General features: G+C 37.9%; 1 protein-coding gene across 1 annotated transcript; it reads right to left on the reverse strand.

Annotated features, from left to right (window-relative positions):
• Positions 1-17,236: 17,236 nt before the first annotated feature.
• On the reverse strand, positions 17,237-17,833 carry LOC112026522 (pentatricopeptide repeat-containing protein At2g33760-like). Its single transcript, XM_065773815.1, has one exon. The coding sequence runs from the start codon at positions 17,831-17,833 to the stop codon at positions 17,237-17,239; it is 597 nt and encodes a 198-aa protein (XP_065629887.1).
• Between the last annotated feature and the right edge of the window lie 573 nt (positions 17,834-18,406).

The raw sequence follows: 18,406 nt of genomic DNA on the forward strand, positions 1-18,406 counted from the left end.
GTCAATACCCAGGTATATTTAGGTAGTATTTTTCCCATAGACTTGAGTCCGCAGACTATGCAAGGCCTTGGTTCAATCCAACACTTCTGTTCTTCTGTAAGTAGCTAATTTTCCCATGGTTTGAGTCCTTGGACCATACAATACCTTTGTTCAGTCTAGTACCAAGTATATTTGAGTGGTTAGATTTTTCGTAGACTTAAGTCCGAGGACCATGCAGGGCCTTGGTTCAGTCCAAAACTTCTGTTCTTCTGTAAGTCTCTAGTTTCCCCATAGGTTTGAGTCCTTAGACCGTGCAATACCTTGGTTCAGTCTAGTACCAGGTATATTTAAGTGGTTAGTTTCCTGTAGGCTTGTGTCCGAGAACCATGCAAGGCCTTGGTTCAGTCCAACACTTCTGTTCTTCTGTAAGTAGCTAGTTTCCCCATAGGTTTGCGTCCTTGGACCATGCAATACTTTGGTTCAGTCTAGTACCCAGGTATATTTGAGTGGTTAGTTTTCCCATAGGTTTGAGTCCGAGGACCATGTAAGGCCTTGGTTCAGTCCAACACTTCTGTTCTTCTGTAAGTAGCTGGTTTTCCCCTAGGTTTGAGCCATTGGACCATGCAATACCTTGGTTCAGTCTAATACCCTGGTATATTTGAGTGGTTAGTTTTCTCATAGGCTTGAGTCCGAGGACCATGCAAGGCCTTTGCTCAGTCCAACACTTCTGTTCTTCTGTAAGTAGCTAGTTTCTCTATAGGTTTGAGTCCTTGGACCATGCAATACCTTGGTTCAGTCTGGTACCCAGGTATATTTCAGTGGTTAGATTTCCCATAGACTTAAGTCCGAGGACCATGCAAGGCCTTGGTACAGTCCAACACTTCTGTTCTTCTGTAAGTAGCTAGTTTCACCTATGTTTTATTCCTTGACCATGCAATACCTTGTTTCAGTTTAGTACCCAGGTATATTGAGTGGTTAGTTTTCCCATAGGCTTGAGTCCGAAGACCTTGCAAGGCCTTGGTTCAGTGCAACACTTCTATTCTTCTGTAAGTAGCTAATTTCCCCATACGCTTGAGTTCTTGGACCATCCAATACCTTGGTTCAGTCTAGTACCTAGGTACATTTGAGTGATTAGTTTTCCCATAGGCTTGAGTCCGAGGACCACCCAAGGCCTTGGTTCAGTCCAACACTTCTGTTCTTCTGTATGTTGCTAGTTTCCCCATAAGCTTTAGTCCTTGGACCATGCAATTCCTTGGTTCAGTTTAGTACCAGGTATATTTTGATTGGTTAGTTTTCCCATTGAGTTTAGTTTTAGGACCATGCAAGGCCTTGGTTCAATCCAACACTTCTGTTCTTCTGTAAGTAGCTAATTTCACTATATCTTTGAGTCTTGAACCATGCAATACCTTGGTTCAGTCTAGTACCCCGATATATTTCTGTGGTTAGTTTTCCCAAAAGCTTGAGTCCGATAACCATGCAAGGCCTTGGTTCAGTCCAACACTTCTGTTCTTCTGTAGGTAGCTAGTTTTCCCATAGGTTTGACTCCTTGGACCATGCAATACCTTGGTTCAGTCTAGTACCCAAGTATGTTTGAGTGGTTAGTTTTCCCATATGCTTGGGTTCGAGGACCACGCAACGCCTTGGTTCAGTCCAACACTTCTGTTCTTCTGTAAGTAGCTAGTTTCCCCATAGATTTGTGTCCTTTGATCATGCAATATCTCGATTCAGTCTAGTACCCGGATATATTTGAGTGGTTGTTTTCCTATAGGCTTGAGTCCGAGGACCATGCAAGGCCTTAGTTTAGTCCAACACTTCTGTTCTACTGTAAGTAGCTAGTTTCCCCACTGGTTTGAGTCCCTGGACCATGCAATATTGTGGTTCAGTCTAGTACCTGGGTATATTTGAGTGGTTAGTTTTTCCCATAAGCTTGAGTCCGAGGACCATGCAAGCCCTTGGTTCAGTCCAACACTTCTGTTCTTCTATAAGTAACGATTTTCCCCATAGGTTTGTGTCCTTGGACCATGAAATACCTTGGTTCACTCTAGTCCCCAGGTATATTTGAATGGTTAGTTTTCCTGTAGGCTTAAGTCTGAGAACCATGCAAGGTCTTGGTTCAGTCCAACACTTCTATTCTTCTGTAAGTAGCTAGTTTCCCCATAGGTTTGAGTCCTTGGACCATGCAATACCTTGGTTCAGTCTAATACTCAGGTATATTTGAGTGGTTAGTTTCCCATAAGCTTGAGTCCGAACACCATGCAAGGCCTTGGTTCAGTCCAACACTTCTGTTCTTCTGTAAGTAGCTAGTTGTCCCATAGGTTTGAGTCCTTGGACCATGCAATACCTTGGTTCAGTCTTGTACCCAGGTATATTTGAGTGGTTAGTTTTCCCAAAGGCTTGAGTCCGAGGAGCATATAAGGCCTTGGTTCAGTCCAACACTTCTGTTCTTCTATAAGTAACTAGTTTTCCTATAGGTTTGAGTCGTTGGACCATGCGATACCTTGGTTCGGTCTAGTACCCAAGTATATTTGAGTGGTTAGTTTTCCCATATGCTCGAGTCCGACAACCATGCAAGGCCTTGGTTCAGTCCAACACTTCTGTTCTTCTATAAGTTGCTAGGTTTCCCATAGGTTTGAGTCCTTGGACATGCAATACCTTGGTTCAGTCAATACCCAGGTATATTTAGGTAGTTATTTTTCCCATAGACTTGAGTCCGCAGACTAAGCAAGGCCTTGGTTCAATCCAACACTTCTGTTCTTCTGTAAGTAGCTAATTTTCCCATGGGTTTGAGTCCTTGGACCATACAATACCTTTGTTCAGTCTAGTACCCAAGTATATTTGAGTGGTTAGATTTTTCGTAGGCTTAAGTCCGAGGACCATGCAAGGCCTTGGTTCAGTCCAAAACTTCTGTTCTTCTGTAAGTCTCTAGTTTCCCCATAGGTTTGAGTCCTTAGACCGTGCAATACCTTGGTTCAGTCTAGTACCCAGGTATATTTAAGTGGTTAGTTTCCTGTAGGCTTGTGTCCGAGAACCATGCGAGGCCTTGGTTCAGTCCAACACTGCTGTTCTTCTGTAAGTAGCTAGTTTCCCCATAGGTTTGAGTCCTTGGACCATGCAATACTTTGGTTCAGTCTAGTACCCAGGTATATTTGAGTGGTTAGTTTTCCCATAAGCTTGAGTCCGAACACCATGCAAGGCCTTGGTTCAGTCCAACACTTTTATTCTTCTATAAGGAGCTTGTTTCCCCTAGGTTTGAGTCCTTGGACCATGCAATACCTTGGTTCAGTCTCGTACCCAGGTATATTTGAGTGGTTAGTTTTCCCATAAGCTTGAATCCGAACACCATGCAAGGCCTTGGTTCAGTCCAACACTTCTGTTCTTCTGTAAGTAGTTTGTTTCCCCATTGGTTTGAGTCCTTAGACCATGCAATACCTTGGTTCAATCTAGTACGTTGGTATATTGAGTGGTTAGTTTTCTCATTGGCTTGAGTCCGAGGACCATGCAAGGCCTTGGTTCAGTCCAACACTTCTATTCTTCTGTATGTAGCTAGTTTCCCTATAGGTTTGAGTCCTTGGACTATGTAATACCTTGGTTCAGTCTAATACTCAAGTATATTTGAGTGGTTTATTTTTCCCATAGGCTTGAGTCCGAGGACCATGCAAGGCCTTGATTCTGTCCAACACTTCTATATGGGATGTAGGAGTTTGTCCTCGGTGCTTGGAATCTTATTTTTGGCATGATGACGGCCTCGGCCCTGCTTCGCTGGAAGTGGGCCATCCTCGGCCAGATCCTTGACCCTGCAGTGACCCAGGCAGGGGTGGTTCGGTCTTCTAGCCTTACGCCTGGCAGTAACCCCGCCTTTAGTTCAAGCTTCTGCCTTCCTCAATTATAAGGCGTCCCCTAACTGTTCGTGTTCCACGCCTGACATTTCGATGCGTGTGACACGCCCTCGTTAATATCCTCGTGGATTGAGGCAGATCCAGCAGTCTACTGCCTTCTTGGAATTTGGTCAGGATTAATGCTGCTGATAACCCTTTTTTCGAATTCTGTGTGGATCAATTCCCACCAACCTCCATATTCTATATAAGGCTCTCTGGGGGGAAACATTCTTCCACACTCCATGAACCCCTAACAAAATAGGAAACATGTCCCTTCAGCTCTCCGAGCCCCTTCAATAACCCTGTCAGGATTGTGTCAAGAGTTTTGAGAGATGGGGCTTGGATGGGAGTGAGGGCGCACAGGCCAAAGGTCCTCCTTCCTCGGCCTAGAGCCGTTGTGGCTGCAGCCCACGTCAGACATCCGACGCAGCAGAGTTTGGGCATTATCTTGATGGTGTCGTACATGGCGGTCAGGGTGGAGGTCCCTGAAGTACATAACGCCCTTCTCCGGGGTGCGCCCATGCCTGCCCTTCAAATCGGCAGCGACTCGCGCCTAGCCTATCCATCGGTGGAGGCTCGCAAGATTACGTCATGTCCGGTGCCCGGGTGTTACCATCTCCAACGGCTAACCACCGTGGGGCTGGGAGAGAATCAAGGGAACATCATGGGGAGGGGTCGTCAGGCGCCCATGCATCTGCTCCTCTCTTCTCATCGGCACCATCTGCACCGGCCCGGGGGTTGTTGGCAGCCTTAAGGCAAGCTTGTCTCAGCCCCCTTCCCTAATGTTAGTTTTAAAATAGGCCCATCTGGGCCTCTGTTTGTAGAATTAGCTTTAAAACACACCTGTTTGAGCCTCTGTTTGTATCTTGTACTTACTTTTCGATTAATAAAACGTTGCGATGTTTGTTTCCTTTTCCGATTCTCTGAACTCTTTTACTTTCCTGCAACGATCATGTCTTGTGCAAAAGCATTATTGTTGGTTTTTACTTCGTTCTCTTCTTTTTCTTTTTTTTTTTTGGAGTCGGGGTCAGTGTCGTCGGTGGTGACGAAAAACTACCCAACCTTGCGCAAGCCCCCAATGGGGGAATCATTAGCCGTTGCGCCTGCTAACGCCCTAATTCTTCCCACAGACGGCGCCATTGTAAGGACTCAATTTGGAAATGCCCTCGTAAATCAAAAGGAAAATCATCCCAAAAGCCCAAACAATACATTTTTAGAGGGTGGGTTCAAGAACTAGGCCCTAACAAACGGACAACGCCCAAAACAGGACTCACACCCGTTGAACGCCTGCACGCCAAAGTTACTCCTCAAGGTTTCTCCTCCGCATCGATCCAAGGATCCTGACAGAGGCCCCCTTAACTGTTTTGTTAGTTCCCCTTATATAGTCCTCTTCTCACCATCTCTTTCTTCCACCTGTTAATCATCCACGCGCTTCCCTTCTGACCATCCATCCCCATTAGCTGCATTATCAGTAATCATGTGATTTGTAGTGGCCAAGGTTGCCCTGTCCAGGAGTCACATCTCCATTAGTGTGGTCAGAGAGTTAGGTGAGCGCATTTATTGTGAAAGTGACAACCTGTCCTAGGCTTGTTCCCCCACTTGGTGTTGGCCTCGGTCCACCGAGGACAGGGTCATCCTCGGCAGGGGTCCTTACAGCTCAGGCCTTTATACAACGTCCTCAAGCGATTCTCCCTCCTCAGCATGGGCCTTGGGCCGGATGTAAAATGGGCCGAGGCTATCAAACTTTCAGGCCCCACACTTGATATTTATGCAAGCTATAATATATATATTTCACAGAAAATCTCTCTCTCTCTCTCTCTCTCTCTCTTTTATATTCTCTCTCTCTTTCGTTGAATTTAGTTCATCTTTACTTTCCTCGCTTGCATCTCAAAAACTTTATAAAGGGACAAAGTTTGGCTACAATTCTCACTAAGAAAAATAACATGGTTACATATTTTGAAAATCTAACTGTTGAATTACATGATTTTTATATTCTCTCTCTCTTTCGTTGAATTTAGTTCATCTTTACTTTCCTCGCTTGCATCTCAAAAACTTTATAAAGGGACAAAGTTTGGCTACAATTCTCACTAAGAAAAATAACATGGTTACATATTTTGAAAATCTAACTGTTGAATTACATGATTTTTATATTCTTAACACGCATGTCAAATTTCGTGTCAATAAAATGTTATTTACCATTTAATCAAAAAATTATTTTTTTGCATAATTTCATATTACAAAAAATTGAAATCTAAACATTTGCTTGATAACATTGCTATAATCGATCCTTGTTTTTTTAGAAATTTTGCAAATATAGAAGATATAAGAAGACAATGTAATCCAATAATAAATTTATCAAAATACTCATATAATAAAAAGATATTGAGTGAAATTGTAGCCATTATAAATTTATAATAAAAAGGAATTGTAGTCATTAACTACAACCAAATTTGTAACTAAATTTTATCATTTACAAAGTTTTCATTTAAAAGTGTTTTTGATGAACAGTTTTTTCTTTTTTTACTCCAATTTATTTATTATAATGGCATTTATGGATTTTAAAGAAATAATAGTCATTACTTTATTAGAAAATTAATAGTCAAATATTACCAATTGATTTTACTAGTACTAAATCGGTAATTGAATAAAATACTTATATTTTCTTTTTCTTTTTTTGAGTGGGATAAAATACTTATATTAATGCTACAACAAAACCCATAACATTCTCTAATATATATATATATAAAGCCATAATATTCTATATATAAGATGTTGGAAAAATATAGTTTGTATCGCATACAAAACATGCACAACGAAAAATTAACGAATTTACTTCATTCGCAATTGATAACATGTACTATTTAAATTTCAGAATTTAAGAACAAAAAAGCGTACTTTGGTGCAGTGAAATTCAAAACCAAAAATTAGAAGTACTTTGAAACACTTTTAATCTTTACTCCAATTCTACTTATGTCCAAGATTCTCACTAAGAAAAATAACATGGTTACATATTTTGAAAATCTAACTGTTGAATTACATGATTTTTATATTCTTAACACGCATGTCAAATTTCGTGTCAATAAAATGTTATTTACCATTCAATCAAAAATTTATTTTTTTGCATAATTTCATATTACAAAAAATTAAAATCTAAACATTTGCTTGATAACATTGCTATAATCGATCCTTGCTTTTTTAGAAATTTTGCAAATATAGAAGATATAAGAAGACAATGTAATCCAATAATAAATTTATCAAAATACTCATATAATAAAAAGATATTGAGTGAAATTGTAGCCATTATAAATTTATAATAAAAAGGAATTGTAGTCATTAACTACAACCAAACTTGTAACTAAATGTTATCATTTACAAAGTTTTCATTTAAAAGTGTTTTTGATGAACAGTTTTTTCTTTTTTTACTCCAATTTATTTATTATAATGGCATTTATGGATTTTAAAGAAATAATAGTCATTACTTTATTAGAAAATTAATAGTCAAATATTACCAATTGATTTTACTAGTACTAAATCTGTAATTGAATAAAATACTTATATTTTCTTTTTCTTTTTTTGAGTGGGATAAAATACTTATATTAATGCTACAACAAAACCCATAACATTCTCTAATATATATATATATATAAAGCCATAATATTCTATATATAAGATGTTGGAAAAATATAGTTTGTATCGCATACAAGATGTTGGAAAAATATAGTTTGTATCGCATACAAAACATGCACAGCGAAAAATTAACGAATTTACTTCATTCGCAATTGATAACATGTACTATTTAAATTTCAGAATTTAAGAACAAAAAAGCGTACTTTGGTGCAGTGAAATTCAAAACCAAAAATTAGAAGTACTTTGAAACACTTTTAATCTTTACTCCAATTCTACTTATGTCCAAGATGTGTGATATCTCAATCAGTTTATACGTATGTGTTCAAAGGAGAATAAGAAAGTGACTTACACTCATATACACATCATTTTCATACATTTTCATGCATTACAAATTCTGTATGTTTCTCTCCAACTAATTATCTAATTAGGCTAGTCTTTTGGGCCATTCCAATTGGGTTTTAGTATGTGGCTTGGAGTGTGACCAAAAAGGACAAATAAGACACTAGTTCCAATGAGTTTTGGGTCTTTCTGTCAACTATTGACAAGTCCAAAATTACCATTAATTATATTTAATATCACAATATAAATATAATTGCACTCCAGGCCTTATTAATAAATTATATTCCAAAACTTTATTACACATTCAACCCCTTCATTAAAATATTCGTAGTAATATAAAGTCATTAATGTTGACTGCCACTTTAAAGATTACTACATCTTAATCCTTGAGTACCCAGTTTAATCATTTAGGTTATTCATCATATATTTATAAAATCCAATTTCATAAATATATACTTTAGTAATTTCTTACTAAAGTAGTTAGGCCTAACATTCTGAATAACCAAATCCATTAAATTTATCTCAATGAAATATTTTATATCTCCATTAAAAGATTATGAATTTCATCTTAAGAATATATGTTCCTTCAACATTAAATGTGGCTGCCTAACATATTGAGGTTTTGATCATGACTTTAGATCTCACTCCTGATATATTAAGCAACCTACACTTCGCGATCATATTCGTTATTCTCTCAGGATTGAGAGTTAATGTAAATAAAAGTTGTAAGATTTGTTATTCATTTAACAGTTATTAGTAGAATAATAAATCTCACAACAGTCCAATTCAATATGTCTTAATACTTAAAACATATCAACTAGAAGTCTCCACTTCCATGATCAAGACAATTCATCTTCGTTGATATATAATAATTTTCGTAGATGAAATGCTCAATTTCTTCACCGACTATGAACTAAAATTTTGAATTTATAAAGAAATTGTGATTTATATCTTTTATGATTAAATCACATACTATGCATCTCATGGACTATATAATAATGTCCAAATATTCATATTACTATTATTTTAGATAATAATAAAACAATTTTATTAATCAAAACATAATATCATACATCATGTAATACATAACATCATACAATAAGATTTAAAGGGCATATATCCTAACATAAGAATGCATTACAATGTAAAACAAATGGCATAAGATTGCGGTCAATATAAATATATACTAAATATAAATATATTAGTTTGTGTATATATATATATATATAAAAGAGAGAAGAGAGTCTATGGAAGAAGAACCACAATCACCAAAATGCCCTTTCCAATGCTATCACTTATTGCCAAAAAGATAGGTGAAGATTATTAGGATTAGTGCCCTTAAATCCTATTGTATGATGTTATATATAATATGAAGTATGACATTGTGTATGACATTATGTATGACTTAATATTGTGTTAAATATAGTTGTTTTGTTATTATTATTGTCTGAAATAATTGTAACATGAATATTCGGACATTATCACATAGTCCATGAGATGCATAATATGTGATTTATGTGATTTAGTCACAGAAGATATAAGTCACAAGTTCTTTGTAAATTCAGAATTATAGTTCGTAGTCAGTGATGAAATTGGGCATTTCATCTGTGAAGACTATAACATATCAACTACAATGATTTGTCTTGATCATGGAAATGGAGACTTCTAGTTGATGTGTTGATATGTTTTAAGAATTAAGACATATTGAATTGGACCGCTGTAAGATTTATTATTCTCCTAAGGACTATCAAATGAATAATAAATCTCACGACTGATATTTGCATAAACTCTTAATCCTGAGAGAATAATGGACTTGATCGTAAAGTGTAGGTTGCTTTGATATATCAGGAGTGAGATCTAAAGTAATGGTCAAAACCTCAGTATGTTGAGCAGCCACATTTAGTATTGATGGAACATATATTCTCACGATGGAATTCATAGTCTCTTAATGGAGATATAAAATATTCCTTTGAGATAAGTTTAATGGGTTTGTTATTCAGAGAGTTAGGTCTAACTACTTTGGTAAGAAATTACTAAAGTATATATTTATGAAATTGGATTTCATAAATATATGATGAATAACTTAAAAGAATTAAATCAGGTACTCAAGGATTAAAATGTAGTAATCTACAAAGTGACAGTTCACATTTGTGACTTTGTATTACTACGAATATTTTATGAAGGGGTTTGCATGTACAATAAAGTCTTGGGATATAATTTATAGATAAAGCCTAGAGTGCAACTATATTTATATAGTGGTATTAAATATAGTTAATGGTAACTTTGGACTTGTCAAGAGTTGACAAAAAAAGTCCAAGGCCTATTGGAGCTAGTGTCTTATTGGTCCCTTTTGGTCCCACTCCCACCCACACACTTGAGCCCAATTGAAAAGACCCAAAAGGCCAACCCAATTAGATGATTGGTTAGATACAAAAAGAAAAACGTACAGAATTTATATGGTGGGAAAAACATCATTGTAAGTGAGTGTATGTGAGTGAAAGTCACTCAATTTAATTCTCCTTTTGTAACCAATTGAGAGTCTACACTTCTTGGGCGTTAGTGGAATTGGAGTGAAAATTAAAAGTATTCCTAAGTGCTTCGATCTTTGTTTTGAAATTCACCGCTTCAAGGTACGCTCTCTTATACTCTAATTCTGAAATTTACATAGTGCATGTTATAGATTGAGAATGAAGTAGATCCGTTAATTTTCCGTTGCCCACATACTTATTTCCATCAAAGATTCCATTAAAAATTACAACATGAAACTGAAAGAAAGGATAAATCTCAGAAATTTTCATTATTATAATTCTATATTATAGCATTTCATTTACAAAATTCAAATCCTTTCCACTTTTAGTTGTAGGACACTATAATCTTGTAATTCCCCTTTCTGATGCTAGCACGCATTGCAAAAAAGGCGGTGGAAGATTCCAATGAATATTACAATAGCATAAAATCAAGGTAAAATCTTTAAAAACTTAGGATTTGTTCAAATAAGTTTATTTTACTTAAACTGAAAATTTTTTTGTTGAAAATACTATAAATTAAAAAAAAAAAAAAATGAAATAGTACAGTGAGATTTACAAATAGTACCAAAAAGTGCAGTGAGACCCATAAATAATACAAAAAATTAGAGCATTCTCATCAAACATATCAAAAAATATAACATTTAGCATCTCAAAACACTACCTTATTTATTTTAACACTTTATTTTATAATATACCCAACATCAAAAGTTTTTTTTTTTTTTTTTTTGGCCACTTCATTAAAATATTATTTATTTTAATCAAGTAAGAGAGTGAAAGTAGTGGAGAGAGGCGCAGCACAAGAGAGAGTGAGAGAGAGAAAAAGAAAAAAGAAATAAAAAACTCTAGCAACTTGCTAAAGTAGAGTGTCGAAGATGACATTCCACTATAGCAAAGATATCAAAAATTTTAAGAATAACATGCTTGATGTGGATGATATTTTAAGAGGATGAGAACTAAAATTAGGATTTAGCATTTTTTACATCTTTGATGTGAATGGTCTCTATATTATAGCATTTCATTTACAGAATTTAATTACTTTCCACTTTTTATTGCAAGGCACTCTATATATAGGGCATGCAATTACTTTCCACTTTTTATGAGGTATTAGATCTCTCATCCTCTTGAAGGTTGGGCACATGGCTGTCAAGTTTGATATTAACTTTCCACTTTTTATTGCAAGGCACTCTATATATAGGGCATGCAATTACTTTCCACTTTTTATGAGGTATTAGATCTCTCATCCTCTTGAAGGTTGGGCACATGGCTGTCAAGCTTGATATTAGCAAAGCCTACGATAGGGTGGAGTGGGAATTCCTTGAGAAAATCATGTTGAGACTAGGGTTCCCGATGCAATGGGTGAATCTTCCAATGTCGACAATGCGTATTGCCTCATATTCAATCATCATTAATGGCGAACCATGTGGGTATATTAATCCTTCGAGGGGCATCAAACAAGGTGACCCGTTGTCACCATACCTTTTACAAAAAATATAACATTTAGCATCTCAAAACACTACCTTATTTATTTTAACACTTTATTTTATAATATACCCAACATCAAAAGTTTTTTTTTTTTTTTTTTTGGCCACTTCATTAAAATATTATTTATTTTAATCAAGTAAGAGAGTGAAAGTAGTGGAGAGAGGCGCAGCACAAGAGAGAGTGAGAGAGAGAAAAAGAAAAAAGAAATAAAAAACTCTAGCAACTTGCTAAAGTAGAGTGTCGAAGATGACATTCCACTATAGCAAAGATATCAAAAATTTTAAGAATAACATGCTTGATGTGGATGATATTTTAAGAGGATGAGAACTAAAATTAGGATTTAGCATTTTTTACATCTTTGATGTGAATGGTCTCTATATTATAGCATTTCATTTACAGAATTTAATTACTTTCCACTTTTTATTGCAAGGCACTCTATATATAGGGCATGCAATTACTTTCCACTTTTTATGAGGTATTAGATCTCTCATCCTCTTGAAGGTTGGGCACATGGCTGTCAAGTTTGATATTAACTTTCCACTTTTTATTGCAAGGCACTCTATATATAGGGCATGCAATTACTTTCCACTTTTTATGAGGTATTAGATCTCTCATCCTCTTGAAGGTTGGGCACATGGCTGTCAAGCTTGATATTAGCAAAGCCTACGATAGGGTGGAGTGGGAATTCCTTGAGAAAATCATGTTGAGACTAGGGTTCCCGATGCAATGGGTGAATCTTCCAATGTCGACAATGCGTATTGCCTCATATTCAATCATCATTAATGGCGAACCATGTGGGTATATTAATCCTTCGAGGGGCATCAAACAAGGTGACCCGTTGTCACCATACCTTTTCTTATTATGCGTCGAGGGCCTCTCGTCTTTGATGCGAAAGGCCACCGAAAATCATCATGTGAAGGGTTTGCTTTCTTGTCATGGAGGGGTACGCATATCACACCTCCTCTTCACCAACGATTGCCTACTCTTTTGCGAAGCCAAGTTAGAGGAGGGTCGTTGTTTGTTGGACTTGCTCACCCTATATGAATCCGCTTCTGGGCAGGCTATCAATAGGCAGAAAACCACCTTATTCTTTAGTCGTAACACTCCTAGGGAAGTCCAGGGAGGTCGGGCTATGTTCAAAGCACAAATTTTGACTAACTGTGAGAAGTACCTCGGCTTGCCCATGGTGGGGGGGAGGTCGAAGGTGAACACGTTCAAGGAACTCCAGGAAAGGGTCACTAAAAGGGTGATGGGATAGAAGGAAAAGAATATTTGTAAAGCTGGGAGGGAAGTCCTAATCAAGACGGTGACCCAAGCTATCCCGACGTACTTCATGAGCATCTTCAAGATACCTAGGGCAGTATGCAATGGAATGAACTCAGCCTTGGCTAAGTATTGGTAGGGACAGACTCAAAATGAGCGGAAGATACACTGGATCAATTGGGGCAGGTTGTGCACTCCAAAAGATAGAGGTGGGGTCGGGTTCCGGGACATTCATGCTTTTAATCTCGCAATGTTGGCTAAGCAAGCATGGCGGCTGATTCAAGGAACTCACTCACTGTTTTACCGGGTATATAAAGCTATTTACTTCCCCACCTGCTTATTCATGGAGGCAGAATTGGGTAGCAACCCCTCTTATGTCTGGAGCAGGCCCCTTAGCGCAAGGGACGTGATAAGGGAAGGTTCAATATGGAGTATTGGTGGTGGTTGCACGGCAGGTATCAAGAGCCATAGGTGGCTACCCCACCCCCCGACATTTCATGTCAGTGTGGACTCGACATTGAAAGTGAGGGAATTTATAGACCCACACACCATGCAATGGGACAGGGGTAAGGTCAATGCCTGGTTCCTACCATCATCAAGAGACGAAGTGATACGGATACAATTGGGATGTTTGGACAGCCGAGATAAGCTTGTGTGGAATGAGAATAAGTCACAGTCCTTCTCAGTGCGAACAGCGTACCAGGTGGCTCTCCGTTTACACCGGAAGTCGAGTGCAGAACACTCCAGAGTACTCTGTGGAGGACGATAAGCGGATATGGAATAGGCTGTGGAGGCTACCCATCCCTCCTAAGGTGCGAAATTTTGTGTGGCGGGCTAGCTCGGACATCCTAACAACTCGAGTAAACCTTGCTCAGCGGAAGGTTCACATTGATCCTAACTGTGCGGTTTGTGGAGTGCATGATGAGACTGTTATCCACATCCTCTGGCAATGCCCCTTAGCATGAAATGTCTGGGTGTTGGTTCGGGGGAAGCTTCAGAAGTGTGATTCCTCAGCTTTAGATTTCCTTGACTTGGCCCAGACATTGGTGGAGAAGCTGAGTAGGGAGGAGCTCGAGACTTGGGCAATGGTGGCTTGGTCCATTTGGAACGCAAGGTTATCCTAAAGGGAGCTTTCTCGTTGCTGCAGGAGGAGCACCAACGTTTGGCCAGTAGTAGTTCACGTAGCTGAAGCACCTGAACGTGCTGTCTACTCATGAAGAGTACCATTGTACACGTTATTTGTTTCCTCTTTATTTTTTTGTTTTTTTTCTGTGGGAGGTTCTATTTTTGTGGGGCCCCACCCTGGCACTGCCTTTGTATGGCTTTTCTTTGATTAATATATTTCTAATCTTTCCTGTCAAAAAGATCTCTCATCCTCTTATATTGCAAGAAAAATGAGATATCTCAAGGCGGAGAAAACATAATACGAAAATTCCTGGAAAACAACCGCTTTGACTATAGTTAGGAAATACCAACATTTCATGCTAACCGCTTGATTTCATCGGAGCAAACCTAGGTGTTATGCCATGCACCAACACTGTCCTAGGAAATGCCTTTCTTATGCTTGTATAGTGTTATTGCATATTCAGGGCTGCTAAGATTTTAACTGATGGAATGGAAGTGAGATTTTGCTTGGATTTCTTGGTCCGGGCATCATTGCTGGTCTCTTCTTGCCCTTATTCAGCTCACTTCCTAATGCTATTATCAGAACCTAACAGTATAACACAAATACAACTACAGCACCTATACAACTTACAACACCAAAACAGCTACAGGGGACAATACAAAAGCCAAAAGGAGCCCAGATCTGACAGATACCAAATACAACGACATTAACTACTACTATTAGTATAGAACCTGATATGCCCCAAAGACATCAAATTGCCCTGTTTTGAAGAAGAATTAGAGTAGCTGCTACTTTCAGCTATGACCTTCACTTCCCACCTAATCATTTTGACCGTAGGCTCTTCGGAAAGTACTCTACCTTGGTGAATAATAACATTCCTTTGAAGCCAAATATGGCTTCAAATTAATATGCTACGACAGATTGGACACCATTACAACACAAGTATAGCACCTCAAATGAAGTGTCCATGCATCCTAGAAAATGGTACACAGTAGACCACAATGCCAATCTACAAACAATAAGCTTCAAACTCTTACCTCCTAGTTGATTCTCACTGCAAGTCATGGCCAAAAAAACTTTGGGTGTTTTATTAAGCACCAGCTCATTAAAGTTCTCCATATTCTCTTCAAGAAGGATCACACTAAACACACTGAGCATCCAAATTAGCACATTGCTGCAACATCCGATCTTTGGTGGACAATCTGTTCTGCACTGTTAGCCAGCCTATAAAGGAATGCTTAGGAATAGCAATGGGAAACCAGATCATCTTCCACCATTTAACTTTAGGACATTTCTTCCTTATACAGTTCCATGGACCTACACAAGAATGTTTCCCTGTTTTCTCTGTGATCTGAACTGGCCTGTCTTCATTTCCAATCTCAACCAAACTGAGCTTGCTCTGAATATTTACCAAGTTCTCGGATAGAGCAGGATTCCAAATCCAATTGTCCTTATCCACCTAAGCTTCAAGAAAGCTTGCTGCACCTTACACCACTCTATGACCATACTTTAGATAAAGACAGCCATCAGGATGCCACCAATCATACCATAGAAGAATAGCTTTACCATGTATATTTAATAAATGGTCAAGTGATATTTCTTAGTTTGAGAATTTCCCTCCACAACCGTGTACAATCACGAGGACTTCAAATCACCCAAAAGCTGTTTCCTTAGACCTAAACCTCCCATATGGAGCCCACCTGTGCAAATAAGCTCCAAATGAAGCCCATAATTGCAGCCTTGTTCCACTGCTCTAACTTCCTTCAACCTAAACCTCCTTCATCCCTTGGTTTACAAACCATATCCCAATTTACCTTGGCTCTAGAAGCTGAAGTATTTGAGCCATTCCATAAAACACTGCTCAATTTTTGTTCAACAGCTTTGATTACCTTTTTGGGAAGGATAAACATTCTGGACCAGTACCCTTGAAGACTGAAGATGGCGGATTGTATCAATTGAAGTCTGCCTGCATATGAGAGAGATTTTGCTGCCCATGAGTCTGTTCTTGCTGTGATTTTTTCTATGAGTGGCTTGGAATCGTTTTCTGTTAATTTCCCTGAAATTAAAAGCACCCCAAGGTATATGACAGGAAGCTTTCCTTCTTTGAACTGGAGCAAATTCAATCTCATTTTTTTTTTAGACTTGGAGGAGTAGCTGCAATAAAAATTTCGCTCTTTGTAAAATTTTCTCTCAACCACAATAACCTTGTAAACTTATCGAAAGCTTCTAGGACCACTTGAACTGACTGTACATCAGCTCCCAGAAACACTGTTAAGTCCTCAGCAAAACACAAATGAGTAAGCTTTAATGCAGCACACTTTGAATGGTGCTTAAAATTAGTACATTCTTCCACTCCTTTCTGCAAAAGCTTAGAAAACACCTCCATGGCTAGGACAAACAACTAAGGGGAAAGGGTATTTCTCCGTGCCTAATAATATTAGTAATAAAACTATGTATGTACACATTAATTGACAATGATTTTTTAACCAAATGATATCTTCTCCCCTACAAACGATGGTTAAAGGCTGAAACTAACCTATCTAATATGTTCTGACAATGATGCATATTCATTAAACTGTGGCACATGCTTTATCTTTTGGACTTTAACAATTCAAAAACTAAATAGAATTTTTTTTTATGCAAATATATAGAAATGAAATTATTGTCCACTTCGCAATGATAACAAATAAGCCTTGTCGATTTATTCTACCTATGAGCTTTAGATGACTCCACTTAGGCAATTGTATGGTACACGCAAAGATTAGGCAATATAACAACTAATGCTATGTTAAAGCCTTTGGTTTCTTGGATCTGATATCGTTCCTTGTTAAGTAGACCTTTCTCCACTTCTTTTTTTCATAGCACCAAACCCAATCTGTTTTGGTTTGAGACCAGATTTACAGCCTGCAAAATTGTAATTCGGTAAACCTTTGACTGCCTTGATGAACCTTACCCCATGATAATCAATGTAGCGAAATTGTTGTGACACTCAAGCCTGAGCAAGCAAATAGAATTCATCACCAGTAATCGAGACAAGAACATGAACCATCATTAAAGTGATGGAAACGAAGCTTATCCCGGATGATAATTTCTCTGTTAGAGACAATTGAGATGTACTTAATTGCTGAATGACAATCCTCACACATTCTAAGGTTTTTCACAACCCTGATGGCTACGCCGCTGCTGGTTTTCAATAACCCAAACGCTATTGCAAGCTTCTCACTATGGTATCTAAGAGCATATTCCCTCTCCTCTTCTTCCAACTCATGCATCACCGACTCAGGTGCTGGTACATATCCTGCTTCTCTACACCGAGACATCAATTTGTCTAAATACCGATAAACTTCATTTGTCTCGGGGTGGGACTTGTCACCCATGCTAAACAAATAAGTCTTCTGGTCAACCTCTATTGTGCTATAGCCAACTTGCTTCTTTAGGCCTCTTCGGATCATCAGGTTTCTAACCAACTCCACTCGATCCATCTTACCAGTCACTGCATATATATTTGAAAGCAAAACATAATGACCTGGATTTTCTGGTTCTACAGCTAAGAGATGCTCAGCAACTTCCACTCCAAGATCAAAATTCTTATGCATCTTGCAAGCCCCAAGCATTGCAGTCCAAATTGCTGGATTTTTTGGCCACTTCATTAAAATATTATTTATTTTAATCAAGTAAGAGAGTGAAAGTAGTGGAGAGAGGCGCAGCACAAGAGAGAGTGAGAGAGAGAAAAAGAAAAAAGAAATAAAAAACTCTAGCAACTTGCTAAAGTAGAGTGTCGAAGATGACATTCCACTATAGCAAAGATATCAAAAATTTTAAGAATAACATGCTTGATGTGGATGATATTTTAAGAGGATGAGAACTAAAATTAGGATTTAGCATTTTTTACATCTTTGATGTGAATGGTCTCTATATTATAGCATTTCATTTACAGAATTTAATTACTTTCCACTTTTTATTGCAAGGCACTCTATATATAGGGCATGCAATTACTTTCCACTTTTTATGAGGTATTAGATCTCTCATCCTCTTGAAGGTTGGGCACATGGCTGTCAAGCTTGATATTAGCAAAGCCTACGATAGGGTGGAGTGGGAATTCCTTGAGAAAATCATGTTGAGACTAGGGTTCCCGATGCAATGGGTGAATCTTCCAATGTCGACAATGCGTATTGCCTCATATTCAA

This window comes from Quercus suber, unplaced genomic scaffold (genome assembly GCF_002906115.3).
Source record: "Quercus suber isolate HL8 unplaced genomic scaffold, Cork oak 2.0 scaffold_80, whole genome shotgun sequence".
NCBI classification, from domain to species: Eukaryota; Viridiplantae; Streptophyta; class Magnoliopsida; order Fagales; family Fagaceae; genus Quercus; species Quercus suber.

Coding starts and splice junctions, on each gene's coding strand:
- LOC112026522 (XM_065773815.1), bottom strand. CDS start 17,833: ATGCTTGGGGCTTGCAAGATGCATAAGAATTTTGATCTTGGAGTGGAA.